At 36.7% G+C, this 22,115-nt stretch overlaps 1 protein-coding gene across 1 annotated transcript in view; it reads right to left on the bottom strand.

The window, feature by feature from the left end:
* The window catches only part of SLC30A8 (solute carrier family 30 member 8), a gene marked incomplete at both ends in the record, with an annotated part of 47,660 nt that extends 29,561 nt beyond the window's left edge, over positions 1-18,099 (bottom strand). Inside the window, 2 exons of the mRNA XM_080694466.1 lie at positions 3,169-3,368; positions 18,029-18,099. Of these exons, the coding sequence (XP_080550592.1) occupies positions 3,169-3,368; positions 18,029-18,099 (271 nt within the window). The remainder of the gene's footprint in view (positions 1-3,168; positions 3,369-18,028) is intronic.
* Positions 18,100-22,115: the final 4,016 nt, after the last annotated feature.

Below are 22,115 nucleotides of genomic sequence, written 5' to 3' on the forward strand. Positions count from 1 at the left end.
TGTGGAAAAAAGGGAACCCTTACACATGGGAATGCAAATCAGCACAGCCATTATGGAAAATAATGGTCCCTCAGAAAAATAAAAATAAAAATTAGAACTATCCTATGATCCAGCTATCCCATTCCTTGGTATATATATATATATAATCTCCAAATAAAATAAAATAAAATGTTTTAGCAATATAGTAGAATAGATTGCTGCCATTTAAAAAACAGTGAGCCTATGCGTATGTTAACTAGCTCAAATTAGCCCTTCCACATACATCTTTGAAAATATCATGTTGCAATGATAAGTATATAAGTACTTATCCTTTTAAATGAACTAATAATTAACTTTTACAAAGGCAATTTTTAAAAGGCAAAAAGTGAATGTTGTGAGCTGGAGACCATTTAATTTCAGACTATTGATTACATATCAATTGGGGAAATGTCATCCATTTTCAACTTTCGTCTAGATTCAAGGAAAATCATAGAAAAAAGGGAAGGAAATACATCATCAGTTAATGCATCTTTCTGGGCTATGTTTGCAATGAAGAGGTTGGTACCAGTAGTTTATCTGGAAAGATATGCATTCCGTGAACATCACCTTTCCAACATTTGGGTAGGTTTTTTTAAAGTTAGGTTTGCATGTTTTTTGAGCTTATGACTTTCTGGATCTCCAAAGAGAATTTTGTAGATTGTAACTGCCTAAAGCCAAAAATTTTTGCAACCCTCTCAAGCTATTAAGTCTGTTTGTTCAGTGGATCTACCTTGGATCCAGAAATTGTGTGGTGCTAATTAGTGTGCCCTCCTCTTTCTCTTTGCTTCCTCGTCATCATCAGATGAGAGTGGCTTTTCCTTCTCTGCTGGGCCCTGAAACATTGCTTTGGAGCAGGCTGATCTTGGACTGACCTCTGAAATCATGAGCCCAAATAACCCTTTCTTCTTATAAGTGGTGCTTGTCAGTTATTTTGGTCACAGCAACAACAACAATAAGCTGAGTAAGACAACCATATCAGTGAATGAGGAAGAAGCTAAAATGTTTTCAAAAAGCTTATCTGCAAAAATACCTCTAAACCTACATACCAAGGGAGTTATCTAAAAAGAAAGCAGTAATTATAGCTTTTTATAAATTATTTTGTTTCTTAATAATTTTCTTAATAAAAGAGAATTATTAAAATTGAGTTTTCTAATTTAGTATGCATAGTTATGATTCAAAAACTTGGAAAACCTATAATAAACAAGAAAACCACAGTTAAATTTTAATTATTAATAAAGATTTGTGTTTTCAAATTAACTTATAAACCAATAAAATCACTATTAGCTTCAGGAGAAAACTGAACAAAATGATTCTCATAGTTAATTAGGATAACAAGAAGGAATGAATAGTTTTTACTCTTTTTTCCTCTAAAGTAAAGAATGAGACAACAGATATAATAGCACAAAACCTACATCAATTATTTTACTGACAAAGAGTAGGAACCCAGATCAATGAATTACCTCAGAAACAGACTTTACTATTTATAAAAGTTTGATAAGTTATAAAAAATATCAAATATCAATGCAGAAAATAGTTAATAATGTCATAAATTATGTCAAAACTTTGTTGACTATTTAGAAAAATACTTTTTAATCCTTAGAGCATACAATATATCTGATTTCATGTTGATTTAAAAATTAAATGAGAAAAATTTGCCTACACCAAAATGGATTTATTTTCTTATTGGATGAAGGAGTACTAAGAAATTAGTAAAAGCAATAATCTAAATTTAAAAAGTTTTATATACTACTTATATAAAATGTAAAACTTCTAGAAGTCAAAACAAAAATTAAAAAGTACACAACTGTCACAGTTTGGACCCGGACTGTCACCCAGGAGCTCTTGTGTTGAAGGCTTGGCCCCCAATACAACTTCTGGTGCTCAGAAGTTGAGAAGTGATTGCATAATGAAGTTTCTAATCTCATCAATAAAGTATGAATCCATTATGGATTGATAATTGCTAATCAGGAGATGGTGGTGTAAACTTCAGAAAGTGAGTGCATTCAGAGGAAGATCACTAAGGATGTGCCCTTGAAAGGTATATTTTGGTCCTGGTCCCTTTCTCTGGTCTCTCTCTGCTTCTCAGCTGCTGTGAGGTAAATATCGCCACTTCAACACATGCTCCCAGCCATGGTGTCCTGCATCAACACCAGCCCAGACACTATGGAGCCAAGTGACCATATATGAAAACCTCTTTCCTCTTTCAGGTTGATTTTCTCAGGGATTTTGCCACAGTCATGGAAAGTTGACCGTCAACAAACGAGAAAAGTGCTTACAACAAATACAAGAAAGGTTTAAAACTCTACCCATCTAGATGTCCCTGAGCTTATTAGAGAGTTACAAAATTCTCCAAGAAACAATGAGCAACAGACACTAAAAAGCAAGGAAAGGACACATAACATAGAAAAATATATATCACTAACTAGCATGCAAAAGGCTATTCTAACAATAACAATGAATATAAGAATAAAGCATTCACTTGTCCATTAACAAAGATTGTTAGAAGATTAAAGTCTAATAAAGATTTGCAGGTAGAATCGTTCTCATGGAGAGTGGGCAGACAAATGAATCATTTCAAGATTTCTGGATAGCAGTCTTGCGATGTGATTCAAGAAGTAAGAAAAATAGTCGTGTCCTTCAACCAATTTTTTCTACTTTTAGAAATCTCTTTGAAAGGATTAGCCAGAAGAACAGGTAGCGTTTTATTCAAGATATTTTTTGCTGCAGGATTTCCCATAAGCAGAAAAAAACTCCTTAAATTTCTAACAATTGAGAAATGGTTATGTAAATTATGGCGAACATATTATAGAATATTGTTCAGGCATAAAAAATGTTTTTGAATAATATTTGAAAGCCTAGTCAAAATCATTCAGTACGCTCCTGATTATGTAAAAGAAAAAAACTGTAGCGATGCATAGAAAATATATTGCGGAAATATTCCCTCATGTTAGCATAGCGAAGGTGGGATAGGAATGAATTTTGTTTTATTTTCTTCTTTTTTCCAACTTATCTATAATGGGCATACTGTTACTTCATTCTTGCAGGAAATATTAAATCTTCCTTTGAGAGAAGAACTCAGGTAACCCATAATGATGCAGGGTTTCGTTTGCTTGCTTGTTTAGTAGGAGAAGTGTCCTGGCCTGTACTCACCCACGACTTCCGCGATCATGAAAACGAAGCATATCGCCGAAGCAGCGCAGAGTTTCCACGTGGCTTGCACCTGCTCCTGCGCCCTGGTGGAGGCGGCCTTGGAGTTGTGGTGGCAGTGGTAGATGCTGCCTGACCCCAGCTCCACCAGCCCCTCTCCTCGATGTGGCCCTTTTCTCACAGGTTTCTGTTGGAGTTCGGCACTGTGGATGAGTTTGACAGAAGAAATATGGACATGATTGCAAAACAACACACCCCCACTGACAGCCTTCCCCAATCTCAGAAGCACTCTTAAGCCCCTTACTAACTAGATAGAAAGTTTCAGCTCACAGCTCTCCCTACAAGAGATAGCAAGTGTAAAGAATGTGCAAGAAACTTCCTTCTAAGCCGGGCCTGGTGCCACACACTTGTAATCTTAGCATTTGAGAGGCTGAGACTGGAGGATCTTGGTTGGCGGACAGCTTCTGCTACTTAGTGAGGCCCTTTGCAACTCAGTGAGACCCTGTTTAAAACAAAGAATAAAAAATAGGGCTGGGGCTGTAACTCGGAGGTAGAATACCCCTAGGTTCTATCCCCAGTACTGCAAAAATAAAACCTTCCTTCTGAATTCACAACTACGAATTTTACTTTATTTAGTCAAGCTCTGATCCAATCAACACCATCTAAAGATTAAGAAGTATCAAAAGATAAGGAAAAGTAGTAGATTTACTGTAGTGCAAGTCTTTCTCATTTATTTCACTTAGAAAATACTTGGGAAGCTGGGCATGATGGGGCACGCTTGTAATCCCTGTGCTTGGGAGGTGAAGACAGAAGGATCCAGCAGGTTTGAAGCCAGGTGCCGCTGGCTTAAGAGACCCTGTTTCCAAATAAAAATATATGAAAAATAGGTTTGGGAGTGTAGCCCAGAGGTAGAAGGATTTCCAGGAACCCCAGTACCACAAAATAATAATGATGATGATGATAATAATAATAATAATTAATAATAATAATAATAATAATAAAGAAAAAAGTCAAGAAAAGAAAATACTTGGGAAACTGCACTATAATAATAATGATAATAATAAAAACAATAATCAAGTGACACTAGATGATATGTGACCCAGACTATAACTCAAATACACATCAGCTTTGTTACTAGTCATCGCACTTTTTCTCCATCAAATCCACTGGACCTTCAGAAACTTTACCACTATCCCTTTGTAGATAATCTCTACCAATTATAACAAGAGGGAGAATAAAAAATTCATTATTATAACAAGAGGGAGACCGACTTATGCTTCTCAAAGCAGGCAGTGAATACCAGCGCTGCTCAAGCATTAAGTGCAATTTAGAGTCAGTCATAGTCATCTAGTTCCATAGATGAAAAGACTGTAGGTAGCATAAGTCCAACCACATGGTTTCTTGGCTGAGGTAACTGAGGTTTAGAGAGGTTAAGTGATTGCCTGAGGCCAAATAGCCAGGAAATGACAAAGCAGGAGATTCCAAACCCACAGTCTTTCTACCATACCACACACTGCCTCCCTATCTCAATATCAGTACACCTAAAACCAATTTTTACTGATGCAAATGTCGATGTCTAAGGATCGTAGACTAATGAGATTTTAAAATTTAAATAAACTCATTTGAAAGCATTAATGAAACTCTGGGAATGAAGAACCTCATACTCTGACTTTGAAAGATTTTGAAAACGAGCAATAAATTAGCTTCCACTCGAGAAGTTATTTCATTTGGCGAATCGCCATTGGAAATGAAAAGTGTGATGGTTTTTTTGCTTCGCTGTTTATTGTGATAACTCTAATTATCACTACATTGTGTTTTTTCTGAAAAAGTATATACATAGAGAGAGATAGATTCCTTATAGAAAATCTAGAATTACAGAAAAGCACAAAGAGAGAGTAATCATACCTCTAAGAGACATCTATTATTGATATTTTATTGTATAGCTTCATAATAGACAAATATACATTTTAACATAATTGAGGTCTAAGTATCTATTCTTTCAGTTGCAAGTACAGAAAACACAGTTGTTGTTGGAATAATTAATAAATGATAAATATCAGTTCTCTATCTGAAAACAGAGGAGTCCAGGCTTCAGGCACTAGTTTCTTTGACAAGAGATTTATTTCTCTATGTTCTCAAGTATGTTTTAACCTCAGGTTAGTTTTCTTCATGGTAGTGAGATGGTTCCTAAAGGTAATCAGACTCTGCACTTGATTTTTCATATACACGGAGAGACAGAGAGTGAGAATACAATATTCCCTCTCACAACTGCAAAGTAAGAATCTGGAGGTGTGCACTGATTTGAACAAATGAGAACGACCACTTTGAATTGATAAGCTGTTTGAATGATGCTTTTTTTGCATTCAGACAATTGGCTAAACCCAACCATGCCAACTCCTAGAGCTGAGAATAAATTCCTCCTAAATCATGTGGCTGCCACTCAGTGAGAGAAAAAGGAAGAGGAGATAACTAAGATGAAAGGTCGCAACAAAATCCTGCCAAAGATGCAGCTTCAGAATACTATTCCTAGGTCTGCAGAGTCAATACTTTATAGATACATTAAATCTTCTATATCATGATTTTTAGTATGTGGAGAACTTTATATTTAATAAAGAAATTTCGTAGCATAGTTAACTGATTTCCTGTTGAGAATTCTTTCTTTTATAACCATTGCTATGATTCATATTCTTATGGCTAATCTTTGCTCAACATATTATAATCTCCTTAAAATACATTTCTAATATGGGGATTACCTGGTCAAGGGGTACATGCATTTCTAAAAATATCAGTGTATGTTGTGAAATTATCTTGGAAGATTTTTATATCTGTGATGATATCAGAATTTGGGATTTTAAACAAATCCAAATAATCTTCTTTGTTGGAATAAAAATGTTTTGGCAAGTGACACCTGGATATTTAGTAGACTTTTGACTTTGTAATGTAGCATATATCCCTATACTAAACAACCATAGCATGTAGTAATGTGAGTCACAAATGAATATCCACTCAGAAGAGCTAGAGTACCAACATGGAAGTCTGGTGGAGGTTTCTTTTTCTTGCAGAGAATAGTGTAAGCAAGCTAGGTTTATTGATTATTGATTAATGATTATTCTGGAATCTTCTAGGTTATGTCACATGAAGCTTTGCTTTACATTTTTCATGAATCTTGTGGCTAGAATACACCAGGTGGTAAATGAAAAACAGCTGGTAAATGACTAGAAGACAGAAGTTACCCTTAAAGAGCTTAGAAGAGAGCCTAGAATCCCTTGGTGAGATTTCTACCTCTGTGTAGTGCTACAAGAGAAAGGGAAAAAACCTGGGCAATTTTTGCTATTGAGTACTGCTCCCTTGTTTAGACTCTGAGATTAACCAGTGTGGTGATGTGCTTTGAGCTAAGATTTTTCCTCAATCACTAAGCAAGTTTAAAATTGGGCTTCAGATAATCCACTGAAATTGTCTATAATGTGTATATATGTGCATTTTACAATTTGTTCAGGAATCATTTTCTCTATTGTCCTCAAGTATGCTTTAACCTCAGGTTAGTCTTCCTCATGGTAGTAAACTTGTTTCTAAAGGTAATCAGGGTATGCACTTGCTGTTTTCATATACAGACACAGGGAGAATATCCCTTCTCATGACTGCTAAACAAGAGTCAATGTGTGCATACCATTGGTTTGATTAGGGATCCAGTTCTCTGTTGTTCTCAAGTATGTGTTAGCCTCAGGTTATTAAGGAAAACAAGTGCTCTGTCTTCAGAGGGCTCCCAAAAGAATCCATGATTCTTAAAGAAGTTAAAATCCAAAGTTAAAATATATTCTTCATCACTTCAGTAGAGCAGCATGATTAAGTGTCTCTAGATACAAAACAGGCTCTTGATCCGAAAAATGATGTGACTTCTAAGAAGTATTATTTTAAGAAGGTTATGAAAAGTGAATGCTATGATGCATTGAAAAATGAAATGTGAATTTGCTACTAATGCATAAATCCCAATAGATGCTCATGCATTCAAATATGGTCTAAGCTTTGAAGAATAGAAATAATAGGCCAAATAGCATCAAAAAGAAAAATGGGGGAGAAACAGAGAGAAAAAAAACTTGGAAACATTAGGGAATTCTATGCAAATGGCCCAGAATTTAGAGTTCATCAGTTAAAGTAGGATTTATAAAATGAGGTATTATTTTATAATCTTATAGAGGCTTTAATTTGTATCTTTTATTTTATTTTTGCTTGGAGAAGTTTTAATTTATATCTTTTATTTTATTTTTGTTTAGTGGTAGAAGTTAAACTTCTTTGCTTCTACCTCTCCCAGATGGATCTGGTAGTGTTTTTATGTTTACCTTTTTATTTCAAACGTGGACTCTATGTGATATGACCACATGTGTTTTTTGACTTTCACATTACTTCCTCCAATCACTTCAAATCATTATTCCCGTTAGAAGAGGGGAGGGAGGCTTCAATCTTATTATGTATTTCAAGTGCCTCATTTATTCATTCATTCAACAAATGTCTGCTGCACACTTACATTGTGTCTGTACTCCCCGAGGTACTAACTGATAGGTCAGGTCCCTCCCTTCCTCCATTAGACACCACAGCGAGGACAGGAGATGGGACCACGGGAGCCCGAAGCAGAGATGTCCCAAGACTACAGGTGTCACGAGACATCAGACATCGCGAGATGGGAGACTCTGGATGTCAGGAGAGAATCAGCATTCCCATGCTGCTAGCTCCACCCTAAGACCCACTGTAAATATCCCCTCACTTCAGCTCTGCCATGTGACTCTGCTGACTGCGTGGCTCTGCTGTTGGGTCCTCAGTCCCTTCCCTCGCAGTAGGCAGATCTCACCCGAAGGTGCCGGTTGATTAAAGAGGCCTTTAATAACTTGACTGGTGTTTACCTCCTTTGCAACCCCTGACTCAATTTCAGTGTTACACTAATGATACTGTACTCTATGAGTCAAGCCAAGTTCCTGATGTAAGAACTTTTTACATCCTATGAGCAGAAACAAGCAGTAGCTGAATCAATAGTAACAGAGACTGTGCAGTGTGATGGGCAGAGACTGGGAGAAGTAAGAGGAAGATTCTTTATCTTTAATTAAGTAAATATATTTTAATTTGTACATAAATATTTTACATATTATATGAGTAGCATGCTGTTTCAATACTTGAACACATTTTATAAATTTTAGATCAAGTTGAATATATCTATCGCTTCAAACTTATTATTTTTTATAGTACAAATGTTCAAAATCTTTTTTTTCTAGCTTTTAGAAGTACACAGTACATGATTGCTCCCTATAGTAACCCTGCTATACAGTTGCTACTTTACATAAGGAGGAAGAGGAGGCCCCTCTGTAGGGTGATGTCTTCGAGTCAAGCTAAAGGGCACACATGGTGAGGATGCCTGAGGGCAAGGAAGGAGTCTCTCATCTGAGAGTTTATCTTGAACAGAAAGAAAAGGACAAAAATGGCTCCTGTGGCATGATGAAGGAATGGAATTGGATGAGGTCAGAAAAATAGGCAAGGGGCAGATCACGAAGAACACTGCACTCCACTGCAGAGTGCCGTTTTTGTTTTTCTGTTTTATTTTATTTTATTTCAGTGTCTAAAGGAATAAAGTGGGACATTTTTTGAAAAGGGAAGTTCCAGTACATGGTTCCCATTTCTAAAGCACGTCAGGTGCTCCCTAGAGGGGTGGAGTTTAGGGGGACAAAATGTAAAGACCCTTTAGGAGATGGACATGGCCATGTCACAGTAGGGGGATGGGGCAGAACCACTGTGGTGAAAGTGATGGAAAAGAGTCTTTGGAGAAGAAAGGAGCCAGTTGTCAAACATCGTTTCTCTAATATTGAAATTCAAGTTTTATATACGAAACTTCATATGCAAAGAAAATATTTATTTATTTATTTTTGTACTGGAGATTGAATACAGAGGCATTCTATCTCTGAGCTATACCCCCAGCCCTATTTTATTTTCATTTGAAACCGGATCTCACTAGGTTGACGAGAGTTTCACTAGTTGCTGAGGCTGTCCTCGAACTTGTGAGCCTTCTATCTCAGCATCCCAAGTACTGGGATTATAAGCGTGTTCCACCATGCCTGGCTAAAGAATGCTGTTTAAAAAACATTCTGTTATTCTTGCCTAATTATGCTTTTACATGTTGTTCCAGGCAAAAGTGCCAAAGTAAACAGATCTACTGGAACTCTCTTTTGGGAATTATAATTTACAAATGTTTTAATAGTATTGAGTGTTTCATCTAAAAATGATTTTCTCTATGTGTATGTGTGTGTTACTGTAGATTGAACTCAGGAACATTCTACCTTCAAGTTACTCCCAACCCCTTTTTAATTTATTTTGTTTGTTTTAAAACAGGTCTCCACTAGATTGCTGAGAGTCTCCCTACATTGCTGAGGCTGTCCTCGAACCTGTGATCCTTCTGTTTCAGCCTCCCAAGTATAACTTATAAATAAATATGAGATATCTTTATTTAACATAACTAATTATGAAATACTCGAGGCAAGCCAAGAAAAGAGGAAGCCTTTACCAATAGGACATATACTCCTAGAAGCCATAAAAGAGAATAATGTTGGTGCATGTGGAAATTTAAAACTCCAGCATGGTGAAGCTCATCATAAACATGTAAAGAATGATCAACAGAAAATGTATGCAATTACCAAATGTGTCATTTAGGAATGGTGTCATTACACATGCAGAGCTGCGGGGAAACATGCCAGCACATGTCTAAAGGCATGCTGTAGCTGATATATTCAAGTGAATAAATATAATCCATGAAGCTCTTACCTCATTAATCAGAAAGGTACAGATGAAAACAAATATTCTTGGCTCTTACATGGATAAAAATTTAAAATCTGTATAATATCCAGCACTGTTATCAATGTGGAGAAATAGGGGCTTGTTTGTTATTAACAGAATGAGTATGTTTCTACATTTTTGGATGCAATATGGCATGATGTGTCAACATTATAATTGTGTGCTCCTTTTAAGACAATAATTCCAGATCTAGAAATTTTATATAATTGGAATAAATGTAATGTTTATTGCATAATTTAAAAAATTATGACAAATAGGAATTCTGTGTCCAGCCAAGTAGATTAAGTAAACTGTGGTTCTTCGATGATGTGTTTTACAGCTACTAGACAGAGGTTAAACTCTATTAATACTTCTGTAGGAAGTCATTCATATAATAAAGTATGTCATTTGCAGATTATATGTAAAACTATCTTGTACAATCAACAGTGATATTGAATATATATGTCTATACATATATGTCTACACATAGCCCCATTCAGTATATATATATGTTCAAATCGTAAAAAAAGAAAATGGAGAAGAGTAAGAAGTAGACAATATTTGAGGGGTCTCTGAGAGAAATGGTCAACAAGACTTGTTAATCAACAGCAAGGTGAGGAGAATAAGAGGCAGATGGGATTTAAAAATAACTCTAAGCTTCTGGTTAGAGCAACAAGGAGATAGTGCCAATTCCTGAAATGGGGCCCAGTGGATACAATATAGTATAGGAAGTTCTTATTTCTCCATATCTTGCAAAAATTTATTTGGATAATTTTATTTTTTGCTTGTTTTTGAGTATAACTATCCTTGTGGGTATAAAGTTGCACCTCATTGTGATTTTGATTGGCATTTCCTTAATGATTACTGATGCTGTACACATTTTATGTACTTACTATATACATTTGTATATATCTTGGGGTAATGTCTTGCTGAATTATTCAACACATTTTATCTTTTATATAGAATTATAAAAGTCTTTCATACAGTCTGATACATGTTCCTTTTCAGATAAATAACTTGAAAAAATTTTGTCCCAATTTATTTGTGGCTTGGTTTTCCATTTACTGAGAGTATTGTTCATAGAACAAGATATTTTATTTCAGTGTTCTCCAATTTATAAATTGTTATCACTTATGCTTTGGATATTGCATCAAAAAACATGCCAAAACCCAAGATTACTAAGATTTTTTTTTTTTTAGTGCTAGGTATGAAACCCAGGCCTTGTGTATGCTTAGCAAATGCTCTACCATTGAGCCATATCAGCAGCCTACACCTAAGTTTTCTTTTTGGAGTTCTATAATTTTAACTCCTACCTTTAACTATGATCCATTTCTTGTATGATCACAAAGACTTACAAATTAATCTTTCTGCATATAGATATACAGGTCTCCCATCAATATTTGTTGAAAAGACTTTCCTCTATTGAATCGTCTTGGAACACTGTTGAAACAGCAATTGACTATTTTTATAATGGCCTATTTTCGAACTCTTTCTATCCCATTGATTTTTTGGGTATCTTTAGGTCAATATCACATCACTATGGTTATTTTAGCTTTGTATTATCATTTGAAATCTGCATATATGAGACCTCAACATTTATTTTTTTCAAGAGTGCTTTACTTTTTCTTGGTCTCTTTAGTTTCCATATGAATTGTGGGATCGGCTTGCCCATTTCTTCAAAAAGACAACTGGGAGGGCATACAATTCCTCCATCAATTTTGGAAATTTTCTGTATTACCAATGTAAAATTCCCCACTCCCCAAACTTGAGATACTTTTCATTTCTTTAGACTTTCTTGCATTTTTCTTTAATTTCATCCATTCTTTCACTGTTTTTTACTTTTAAGTTTTACAGTTCTTTTGCTAAATTTAATCCAAAATATTTTATTCTTTTTCATGCTGCTAGAAATAGTTGTTTTCTTAATTTTACTTTTAGATTTTTTGTTCTTTTAAAAATATACAATCATTACTTATTATTGATCTTGTTTTTAGTGGATTTCTTAGCATTCTCCATATTAAAAATGATTTCATTTGCAAACAGTGTGTGTTTTTATTCTTAATTTTCAATCTGATGTATTTTATTTTGTTGTCTTGCCCAATTGCCCTGGCTAGAACACACAGTACAATATTAAGTAGAAGTGGTAAATGTGAGCTTTCTTATCTTGTTCCTGATGCTTGGGAAAATCTTTTAGGTTTTCACCGTAATTATGATGTTGCCTTTTATCAGATTAAAGAAGTTACCTTCTAGTCCTAGTTTGGTAAATGTTTACATAATAAAAGGGAATTGAGTGTGTCAACCACTAGTGAGATGATCGTGTGGGTTTTGTCTTTTATTCTATTAATATGGCATCACTTTGGTTATATTAGATGCTAAACCAAGTTTTTAGCACTAGAATAAATCTTACCTGGCCACAGTTCATAATTATTTTTATATGTTACTGGATTCAGTTTGCTAATACTTTTTAGAATTTTTGCCTAAATATGCATAAGAAATAATGATCTATAGTTTTATTTTTTATGACACCTTACAGTTTGCTATTAGCACTATACTGGCCTCAGAATGAGCTGTGAACTGTTCGTTCCTCATTTATTTCAGGGGAGAAATTGTGAAGAATTGATATAAATTCTACTTTAAGTGTTTGGTAGTAATTGACAATGTATACATAGTTTTTTCTTTGTGTGAAGCTTATTATTTGTTTCTTAATAATTCAGTCTCCTTACTTGATATATATTTATTTGGAAGATTGCTTTGCTGAATACCATTGGTTGACAGGGTTTTTGTTCCAGTGTTTCTTTTTTTCTTTCAGGACCCACTTTCTCCATTCTTTTTTTGTTTCTGGCAGAAGTCAGCTGTTAATCTTATTGAGACACGCTCATATATATTGGAGATGTTTTGTCTTATTGCTCTCAAGGTTTTTTCTTTTTGTTTTACCTTTAAGATTTTTACTATACATGTCAAGGTATAAATCTGTTTACTTGTTTCTTCTTAGAGTTTTTTTAATGTTTTAATTTTTTTATTTTTTGCGGTACTGGGAATGGAACCCAGGGGCATACTACCTCTTATCTGCACCCTCAGCCCTATTTTTTATTCTTTATTTTGAAAACAGGGTCTCACTGAGTTGCAAAGGGCCTCACTAAGTAGCTGAAGTTGTCCTCGAACTGCAGTCCTCTCAGTCTTTCAAATGCTGGGATTACAAGCTTGCGCCACCATTCCCGGTTCTTCTTCACACACCATAAATATTTAGATTAGTATCCTCTCAAGTTTGGGGAGTTTTTAGCCATGATTTGAATTTTCTCTGCTCCTTTCTCACTTTTCTTATGGCATTCCTATTATGCACATATTAATGCATTTAACTCTTTGACACATTATCTGGGTCTCTGTTTATTTTTCCCTTTGCTTTGTTCTTTGTATTGCATGGTAACGATTGATCTGTCTTCAATATTACTGGTTCTTTCTTCTGTTTGCTTCTTCCTAAGAGATTGATTTTTAAGTCCCTCTAGTAAATTTTTAATTTCAAATTATACATTTCAGATCCAGAATATCCACTTGGTTATTCTTCATATATTTTTGTAATCTTTAATAGTTCTTTCCTGATGAAATAGTGTCATTATGTCTACCTTTACTTCTTTAAACATAATTTTCTTTTATTTCTCATAATAGATTTATAGTAGCTATTTGAAAAAATTTTAGCACCAAAATCTAACATCTGACCCCCTCAAAGGCAGTTTCTACTACCTAGATTTTTATCATTTACTGTTTGTTTTTTCCCTTTTCTTTGCATCTCATGAAATTCTGTTGAAACCTGGCAGTTTTAGGTAATATGCTGTAGCAATCCTGGATCCTGATCCCCCGTGGGCCTTTTCTGTTGTTTACCTGCTTGTTGTGTTCAGTGGCCTGGCTTGCCTAGCGCAGTGGCATCTTTGCACTGACCTCCTGTGTGTGCAGGCTCTGCTGTCGCTCCTCTCAGGCATGTGGTTGGGCCTGTCTGTGCACAGTCATCCTTTCCCTTCCCTTGCCCCTAGGGATGGTAGCAACGTTCATTGTGCTCACTTCAACTGTTTCTTTCAATGCCCACATTATGAAGATTCTCACTCCTCAGCCTCTGTTGAAATCACACCCAGATTTCAACCTCTGGATGACCACTCTATTACTTTCAGCAATGCTCTGAGGCAGTAATTACTCCATAATCTGATCCAATTAAATTTGGGTCCTGTCTTAGTCTACTTGTGCTGCTGACACAAAAGGCTACAGATCGGTTGGCTTAAATAACTGACATTTATTTTCTCAGTTGTAGAAGCTAAATGTTCAAAGGGTCAGCAAATTCATTTTCTGATGAGGGTGACTCTTTCTATCTGTGGATGTCTGCCTTCTCATTATGCCCTTGGGCAGCTTTTTTTTTTTTTTTTTTCAGAATATTTGCACAGAGAGAAAGAGGTAAAGACCTTTCTGGTTTCTCATCTTATAAGAACATGAATCCTATTTGAGAGCTCCACGCCTATAACCTTATTTAACCTTAACTACTTCTCTAGAGGCCAACCTCCAAATTTAGCTACACTGGGCATTCAGAATTTAATGCATTACTTTCAGGGAGGAGGGCATAAACACTCAACCAATAACAGACCTTTTAATAGAGGTAGTGTTTGAGGCCAAACTTTGAGGCTAGCTGCAACTCCAGAATGATTTATCACTGTCCTTCCTTGGCTGTCTCTGTTACACTTCTCTCTCTTCTACCATTAACTTGTTGCTATCATGAAGCAAACAGCCTACTCTTAATTGCTTACCAGAAAAACCTTTGTTGTTTTCAACAATGATCTTATGGTTGAAAATCCCTATTTTCTGTTCCAATAATGTTTTAACCTGTATTAGTTATTATTATTATTAAATGTATTAGTTCTCTAAAAGAAAGATGCATATGTTTCTGTTATTATGTCTGGCCTTCCTCATGAATAGCACCTTTGCACACTGCACCAGAGCTAGTAGAAGAGATAGTGGCCCACTTCTAGAGTTACACACGTCCTCTATAGGTCAAGTGATAAATGGAGATGGTAGTCAGTTTCCTTTGTTCATGACTCCTAGAATAAAATCTCTATCCCATGAGCCTGAGACAGAAATATTCAGGACCTTATTGCTTCTGGACTAGATATTTTGCCCTATGACAGTGGGGTGGGTGGAGGAAGGGATTCACGGTTCTCTTTACTACATCTATAGCTCATAGAGATACTGCAACATGGATCTTAAGCAATAAGTGATTCCAGGTGCACTTTTCTCTAGGGGTGAACTTCAGCCTCCAAATGAAAGGTTGGAGGAGAGGGAGTCCTATCTTTTTGATAATCTCATTCACAGCAGAGAAGGGAGGTTAATGGAAGAGATCCTAGCTCAAATGCCACTGACCCTCATGTCCTACTGAGATTTAGTAGGTTTTCCTGACTAAGTAATTTTTAATTTTCTACATGCCCTTAAGACATCATAGACTGTAGTTCACCAATTTACACACACACACATTATATATATATATATATATATTATATATATATATTATATATATATATATATAATATATATATTACCAGTTAAATGAACGTTGAAAAGATTCCAGAAGTTTATTCCTACCAGTGGTCCCTTGATTTTGCTTCCCTATACCACTTTAACATATGACTTGGGACAAATAAAAATGTTAGTCCTGCCACATAGTACCAAAACAAACAAACAAACAAAAACATATTGACTGTGCAGGTCAACTTTACACAAGTATCACTTTGCTACCATGATCCCAAAGCAGATCTCTAATTAACTGGACCTGTTATGGAAAAAAAATGGGGTACCCAATTGTAGTCATGGTATCTATAGGGCCCAGTATTACAATTTACTGTGGTAAAATGTCTACAAAGATGACCACCAATAATTCACCATCTTGTATTTACATGCCACCAGGAGGTAGAATCTTTTGCCCTAACCCTGAAATCTGGGTGTTGAAAGTTGCTTGAACTCATTAAATGTGGTGAGAGTGATGCTCTACCAGTTCTGGGCTAAGGCTATTCAGCATCTGTCAGCTTTCACTCTTGCTCTCCTGCTACTCTGTACTGCCAGATAAAAATTCCAGGCACACGGTGTGGTGGCACCTGCTTGTAATCCAAACATCCAGGAGGCAGAGACTGGAGGATCATGGTTCACAGACAGCCTCAGGTACTTACCGAGGCCCTTCGTAGCTCAGAGAAACCCTGTTTCAAACTAAAAAGACTAAAAAATAGTGCTGGGGGTATAGCTCAGAGGTTCAATGTCCCTGGGTTCCAAGAAAAAAAAAAGAATTCCAGGATAACCTGACAAAATGAGACACCATAAAGAAGAGAACCCCATGGGAAAGAGTACAAAGGCCTCAGCCAAAAGCCAGTGCAGACCCCAAGAATTCAAGTAAAGCCATGTTGGCCCCATTGCCTATCTCAGACACCAGCAGAAGGCCGCCTCTTGAGCTAGCTCAGCTGACCCTACAGGGATGCTTAGCCAAATGCTGCCCCACAGAACTGTGGGTAATAAAATCAATGTAGTTTAGGTCACTGAGCTTGGAGGTGATTTGCTGCACAGCAACAGATAGATGAAGCATTCCCTTTAAAATCACAAAACAAGGCTTCCTTCAGATTAAGTTTCTTAACCGCAGATAATTTATATAGAAATCTTGTGATGAGTAGAAGAAAAAGGAGGAAGGAGGAAACAGAAGGAATGTCAAGGGACAACGTTACCTTTGAAATTGAGACAGAGCAAAATGTGCAAGAAGGAGACTGGAAGCGTTGAGGACAGGAAGTGAGAGAATGAGACCTCAGGAGAAGCTGGGTTAAAGATTCAGGTCATGAAACAAATAGACACATTACACATATTATCAGTGGGTAAGTATTCTGCTCCCAAAATGAATTCATTTCAGATGCTCGTTAATTCATTCATGTACAATGAATGTATTTCTCTTAATTCCCCACTGCGATTAATCTCCCTAAACACTCCAAGCTCTCATTAATTTTACATGTCTCTATCTTTACCATGCAATAATCTCAAGCTGAAAAGCTTTTCCTAACCTTGCCTTCTATATAGCTTCTACAATCTACCCTAATCCCTTAATATTTTTCAATCCTTAGCCTATCACTTCTGAAAAACATCATTCTTTAACCCCAAAGTCCACCTGAGACCTAGGTTTTCTTTCTGTGACCTCATTGAATGCCCTCAGCATGACAGGATGATGCTATTTTGTGATTACCTCCTTCTTATGTGTATGGAACATTAGACTCTAAGCTTAAAGAGGACGAAGACCTAGGACTAGTAATATTTTCTTTCCTATTTCTCGCACTTAGCACAGTTGTGTTCAACCAGAACCTGTTCAGCATGTGAAAATGAATGAATATATTGCATCTGACACTGTGAGAGATACTAAAAATAACTGGAAATATGTAGAACATTTAATTTTCTCTATTAGAGGTGTAACTACTGATATAAGACAATTAAAATCATATAACCACAATTTTGCGCCATTGTTGAAAATAACTTTAAAATTATAATTCAATAAATTATGCTATCTTAAAAGTGGTAGTAACTGAAGAAAAAATAAATATATTATCTTGTATATGTGTATTTTCTGCGAGAGAAACTATGGGAGAAAAATACTGTAACAACCGGGTGTGGTGGCGCATGCCTGTAATCCCCGTGCTTGGGATGCTGAGACAGGAGTATCACACAGGCTCGAAGCCAGCCTCAGCTGGCTTAAGAGACCCTGTTTCTAAAATAAAATATAAAATAGGTCTGGGAGTGTAGCCCGGAGGTAGAAGGCCCCTGGGTTCCATCCCCAGTACCTCCAAAAAAAAAAAATGTTGTCTTCATGCACTTAGTATATTTAAAAAATCAAATAAACTATATAGAGTATTGCATTTTTTAGAATTTGAATTATATGATTCAATCAGCCAACTCATAAATGTTCCGAAATGCATCCAAAAGTTTACAGTTCAGAAGCAATAGCATCTGGAGGTTTGTTGAATATATAAACACAGAAAATGAAGACACAGTCACAGATGTCTGTTACCTGTCTAGTGTGAAGGCATACATCTTGGGGGCTTTGTCATTCACAAGATAACTTCTTTCCAGAAACTCCATGGTGGTCAGGAGAAGAGCCTTGTTGTGATGGGTGGTTGTTGGTGATGTCACTGTTGTTTGACTCACTGGCCAGTCTTGGAAGAAAAGCAGCGCTGTGGTTATTCACACCCTCTCCAAAGAAAACATAAAAAGGCTTTCAGGACTGGAATTAAGGAGCTTCCCACATTAATGTTCTTGGTAGGTCTCCTGAAATTACAGCCTCTTTGGAGTATCAGCTCGCTTCATTCTTTCACCCACAGAAACTGCCTCCCTAGGAGACTTGCAGATGGGATCGTATAAAGTGTGGTGTGTGTGTGTGTGTGTGTGTGTGTGTGTGTGAGAGAGAGAGAGAGAGAGAGAGAGAGAGAGAGAGAGAGAGAGAGAGAGAGAGGAGATTGTGTTTTCTAAAAGGAAGAGAAGCTCAAGGGTTTCCTGCCAAATGCTGACGTAGGGATTTGACCTTCATAGCACACCTGAGTGAGCTGCAAATAGCTACCCTTCTGTGCACAAATCTCTCAGTTTTCTTTATCTTTTTTTTTTTTTTTGTTTTTTCCTTCTTTTTTTGTCTCAGTCTCAACCTAAATGCATTTCTTCTGGGATATAGTTCTAAGATGACCTCTAAGCAGCTGTCAGGATTTGTTTCTTCTCCCCACGGACCACTTTGAGATTTGACTACTGAAGGGAAGACAAGGGTCATTAGTTATCGAAGTCTGATCTGAACCTGTGCCTGGTGCGGCAGCTTTGAAGCTCTTTGACAGGCAAAAGAAGGGCAGACTGGGCTTCTAAGTAAGTAACAGCCCTCGCTCACACAAGAACTGGACTGAACTGTGTTCTCTTTGGCCAGGGTCCCCTCTGTTGAAGAAAAAAGATACACCCAGGAAACTATCAGGCATACTAGTCACAGCTCTCAGGATTGGAACTTTGAATTGCTTCTGAGAGACCTTCAGTTCACAAGTCTCTAGGAACCAACATTTTACTTCATTACAAAGCACTTTCCTTTCCACATAAGAAAGAGGGACATCTCAGTCACAAGAGACTGGTCAGATAGCAGGCATTTATTTGTGGCCAAAGACTTGAAAAAAATGCATTGGGAGGTGAGTGGGGACAGTAGGAGCAGAGCTGTAAGCCCCAGACCACTGAGTCCTGGTCACCTTCTCCCCTGATGCTCTCTCTGTTGAAAACTCAAAGTGGTTTAATCCCAGCATAATCCATGGTGCAGTGTTACAGAAATTTGCCTGTGTTGTTGAGCAGAGATCTCTCTCATGACCAAATAAAATAAAGATCATCTCCTCCCTGGAGAAAAAGATCCAATGGCAATTAGAGTGGTCAGTGAGAGGAAAAGCCACCCTTGGCTGAGAGGGAGAATGGAAGGTCTCCTAGAACACCTGTGGTGGAGCTGCACCTCTTGTGAATCTTAAGACTTCAATCCCTTTCTTTCATAACATAAATTCCAAGGTCTCCTTGTGTGGCCCAATTGCCTAACTGGCTGTTAATGTTCCACTGACGGTGGGGGACTGAAGAAGTACCTCTGGGGAGGCCATTTGTCCTTGTGAGAGAAGACATAAAATTCTATGTCTAATGTTAGCAGAATATAAACCAAAGTATTTCCTTTCATATGTCCTTACTCTTCAATTTGAAAAATAGTAGGGTATTCTGTGGAGGTAAAATTAGGAAGCCAGAAAAGAAATACTAACCCACCTGTGAGTCACGGGGCCATGTTTTACAGTGTAAATCATTTGTGAATAGTTTCTAGCATATATGAGAGACACAGAATTGAGGCAAATAAACAATAATAAAATAAGGAAAGTACTTCAAATCAGTCAAATCTATTAAATATAGGAGAAAAGAAAAGAAGCAACATTCACATATTAGAGAGAATATTTGGCTATAGAGAACAGGAAAAAAAATCTAAGTGTTTGAAATTCCCTACTCCAGCTTTGCTGTGAGTCCAGATATGAATGCAGATACATTTATACCTGCTTATGATTCTATGGGAGTGTCAGTCAGCTTTCCAATGCTATGACAATATACCTGACAAAAACAACTTAAAAAAGAAAAGATTTATTTTGGTTCATAGTTTCAGTCTATGATTGGCACACTTCATTGCTTGGGGGCTGAAGGGTGGCAGAACCTCACCATGGAAAGCATGGCTGAGGGAAGCTGCTTAGCTCATGCCACCTGGGAAGTAGAGAGGGAGAAGTAGCAGTTGAGGACGAGCTATAGTGGGTATGGGCATGCCCCTAAGGACCCAACCAGGCTCTACCTTCTATAGTTTCTACCACCTCTCAATAATCTATTCAGTTATGACTCAATCCATTGATGGGGCCAGAGCCCTCATGATCCAATCACTCCCCGAAAGCTCCACCTCTGAACATTGCTGCACTGAGGACCAAGCTTTCAACCTATGATCTTTAGAGATAGTACAGATCTGAGCCATAGCAATGAGTATGGAAGGGACACACACGGATGTAGAGTGGATTGCCTGTGGGGCAAAGAGAGAGTGAGTATAGAATAGAGTTGGTGTAGGACAGGGTGAGGCTCAGATAAGAAAAGAGGGGCTGGGGGATCCAAACAAAAAGTGACAAGAGAAAACTGTACTCCAAAAAATGTATTCTATGATCTTTTTCTATTTATTTATAAGTTGAACTGTATAAAGTTGCTATTTTTCTGTGCTCTTTCTGGTCTAATTTCAGTAATTTTATATGGTTCAATTTAAATATACATATGGACACCTACAAAACATATGTGCAGACATGTGTAATACATTGAAAACTAAACGTGCATTTCTAAAGTATTGAGAAATTAGGTGTCATTTTCATCAAAGATTGATGAATTTCTCAGTGTTCCTTTTGAAGATAATTACTATAAACCAGAGCATCTTGTGCAAATAGCATAAGAGCAGGGAACAGTGAATTACAGCAAATGAAAGTTTAATGTTAAAGAGTAAGTTTTGCTGCCATAAATTTAGATGCAGATCACATACTGCCTGTATGTCATACTCTGTAAAATATTCATTTGTTGATAACCTTATCCTCTTAAAACTCATTTTAGGGGCACCATTATTCTCCACAATAAATTTTATGTCATCACAGTTTATGAAAAATTGTCCATCTTCCCTGACTAACCTGTGGCCCACTTTGGCCTGAACTACCCACTAAGGTCCAAGAGCCCTAATGAGGAGCCACAGAGGAACAGAGTAGGTATTTGGAAAGCAGCTTAGATCCAAAAAATAAAATAAAATCTCCTTTCTTGCTGACAGTTGGTTTTGGTGGGCATTATGCTGCTCTTCTTAGTTTCCTAGGCAACTGGCTTCCAAACCATCCTGAATTACAGGTTGTCCTCTCCGCCCACTCTCCATCACAAGCTTGTAGCAACTGAAGGGGCAAAATGTAATTTATAACAGTTACCTCTGGAAATATATATTCCATCAGCCACAAGAACATCACTGATACAACTGAAGGAGTAGTTTAGCTGCCCCATGCCACCTGTCGTCAGAAACGATCTCTTAGTGGGATTTTACAAATGGTAGCTAATATTTTTGCAAAAATAATTTACACATCTTGCACATTGTTTTATATTTTACTTGCAGAATAAATTTATGTATTTATGCAAAGCTGTCTTGATCATCCCTAGACATGAAAGTGTCAGGTTTTCAAAATTTGTGCTACCAAAAATCTAAATTCACATTTCAGAAATGCTTTGGGATGCCACGGTTCAGCTATAACTATCTTTACAAAAAAGACACAAAAATGAGGCTTTTTTTATAATAGTAAATGTGGACTCTCATCATGTTTGATCTGTGCCATGTTTGTGGAGAGGCAGATCGGCAAAGTGGTTTAGTACATGAGCTTTTCAAATTAGATAAACTTAGTTTGGGGTTCTGGTTTGACCACTTCCTAGATATAATCTTGAACTAGTTATGTGACCTCTGTGATTTTAAGTTTTCTATCTATTAAACAGGGACATGAGCAGAATTCATCTTATAGAGTTCTTGAGAAGAGATAAAAGAGATACTATGCACAAAAGTTCTTAGAATA

The sequence above is a fragment of the Muscardinus avellanarius genome, assembly GCF_963383645.1.
Source record: "Muscardinus avellanarius genome assembly, chromosome: 4".
Classification (NCBI taxonomy): domain Eukaryota; kingdom Metazoa; phylum Chordata; class Mammalia; order Rodentia; family Gliridae; genus Muscardinus; species Muscardinus avellanarius.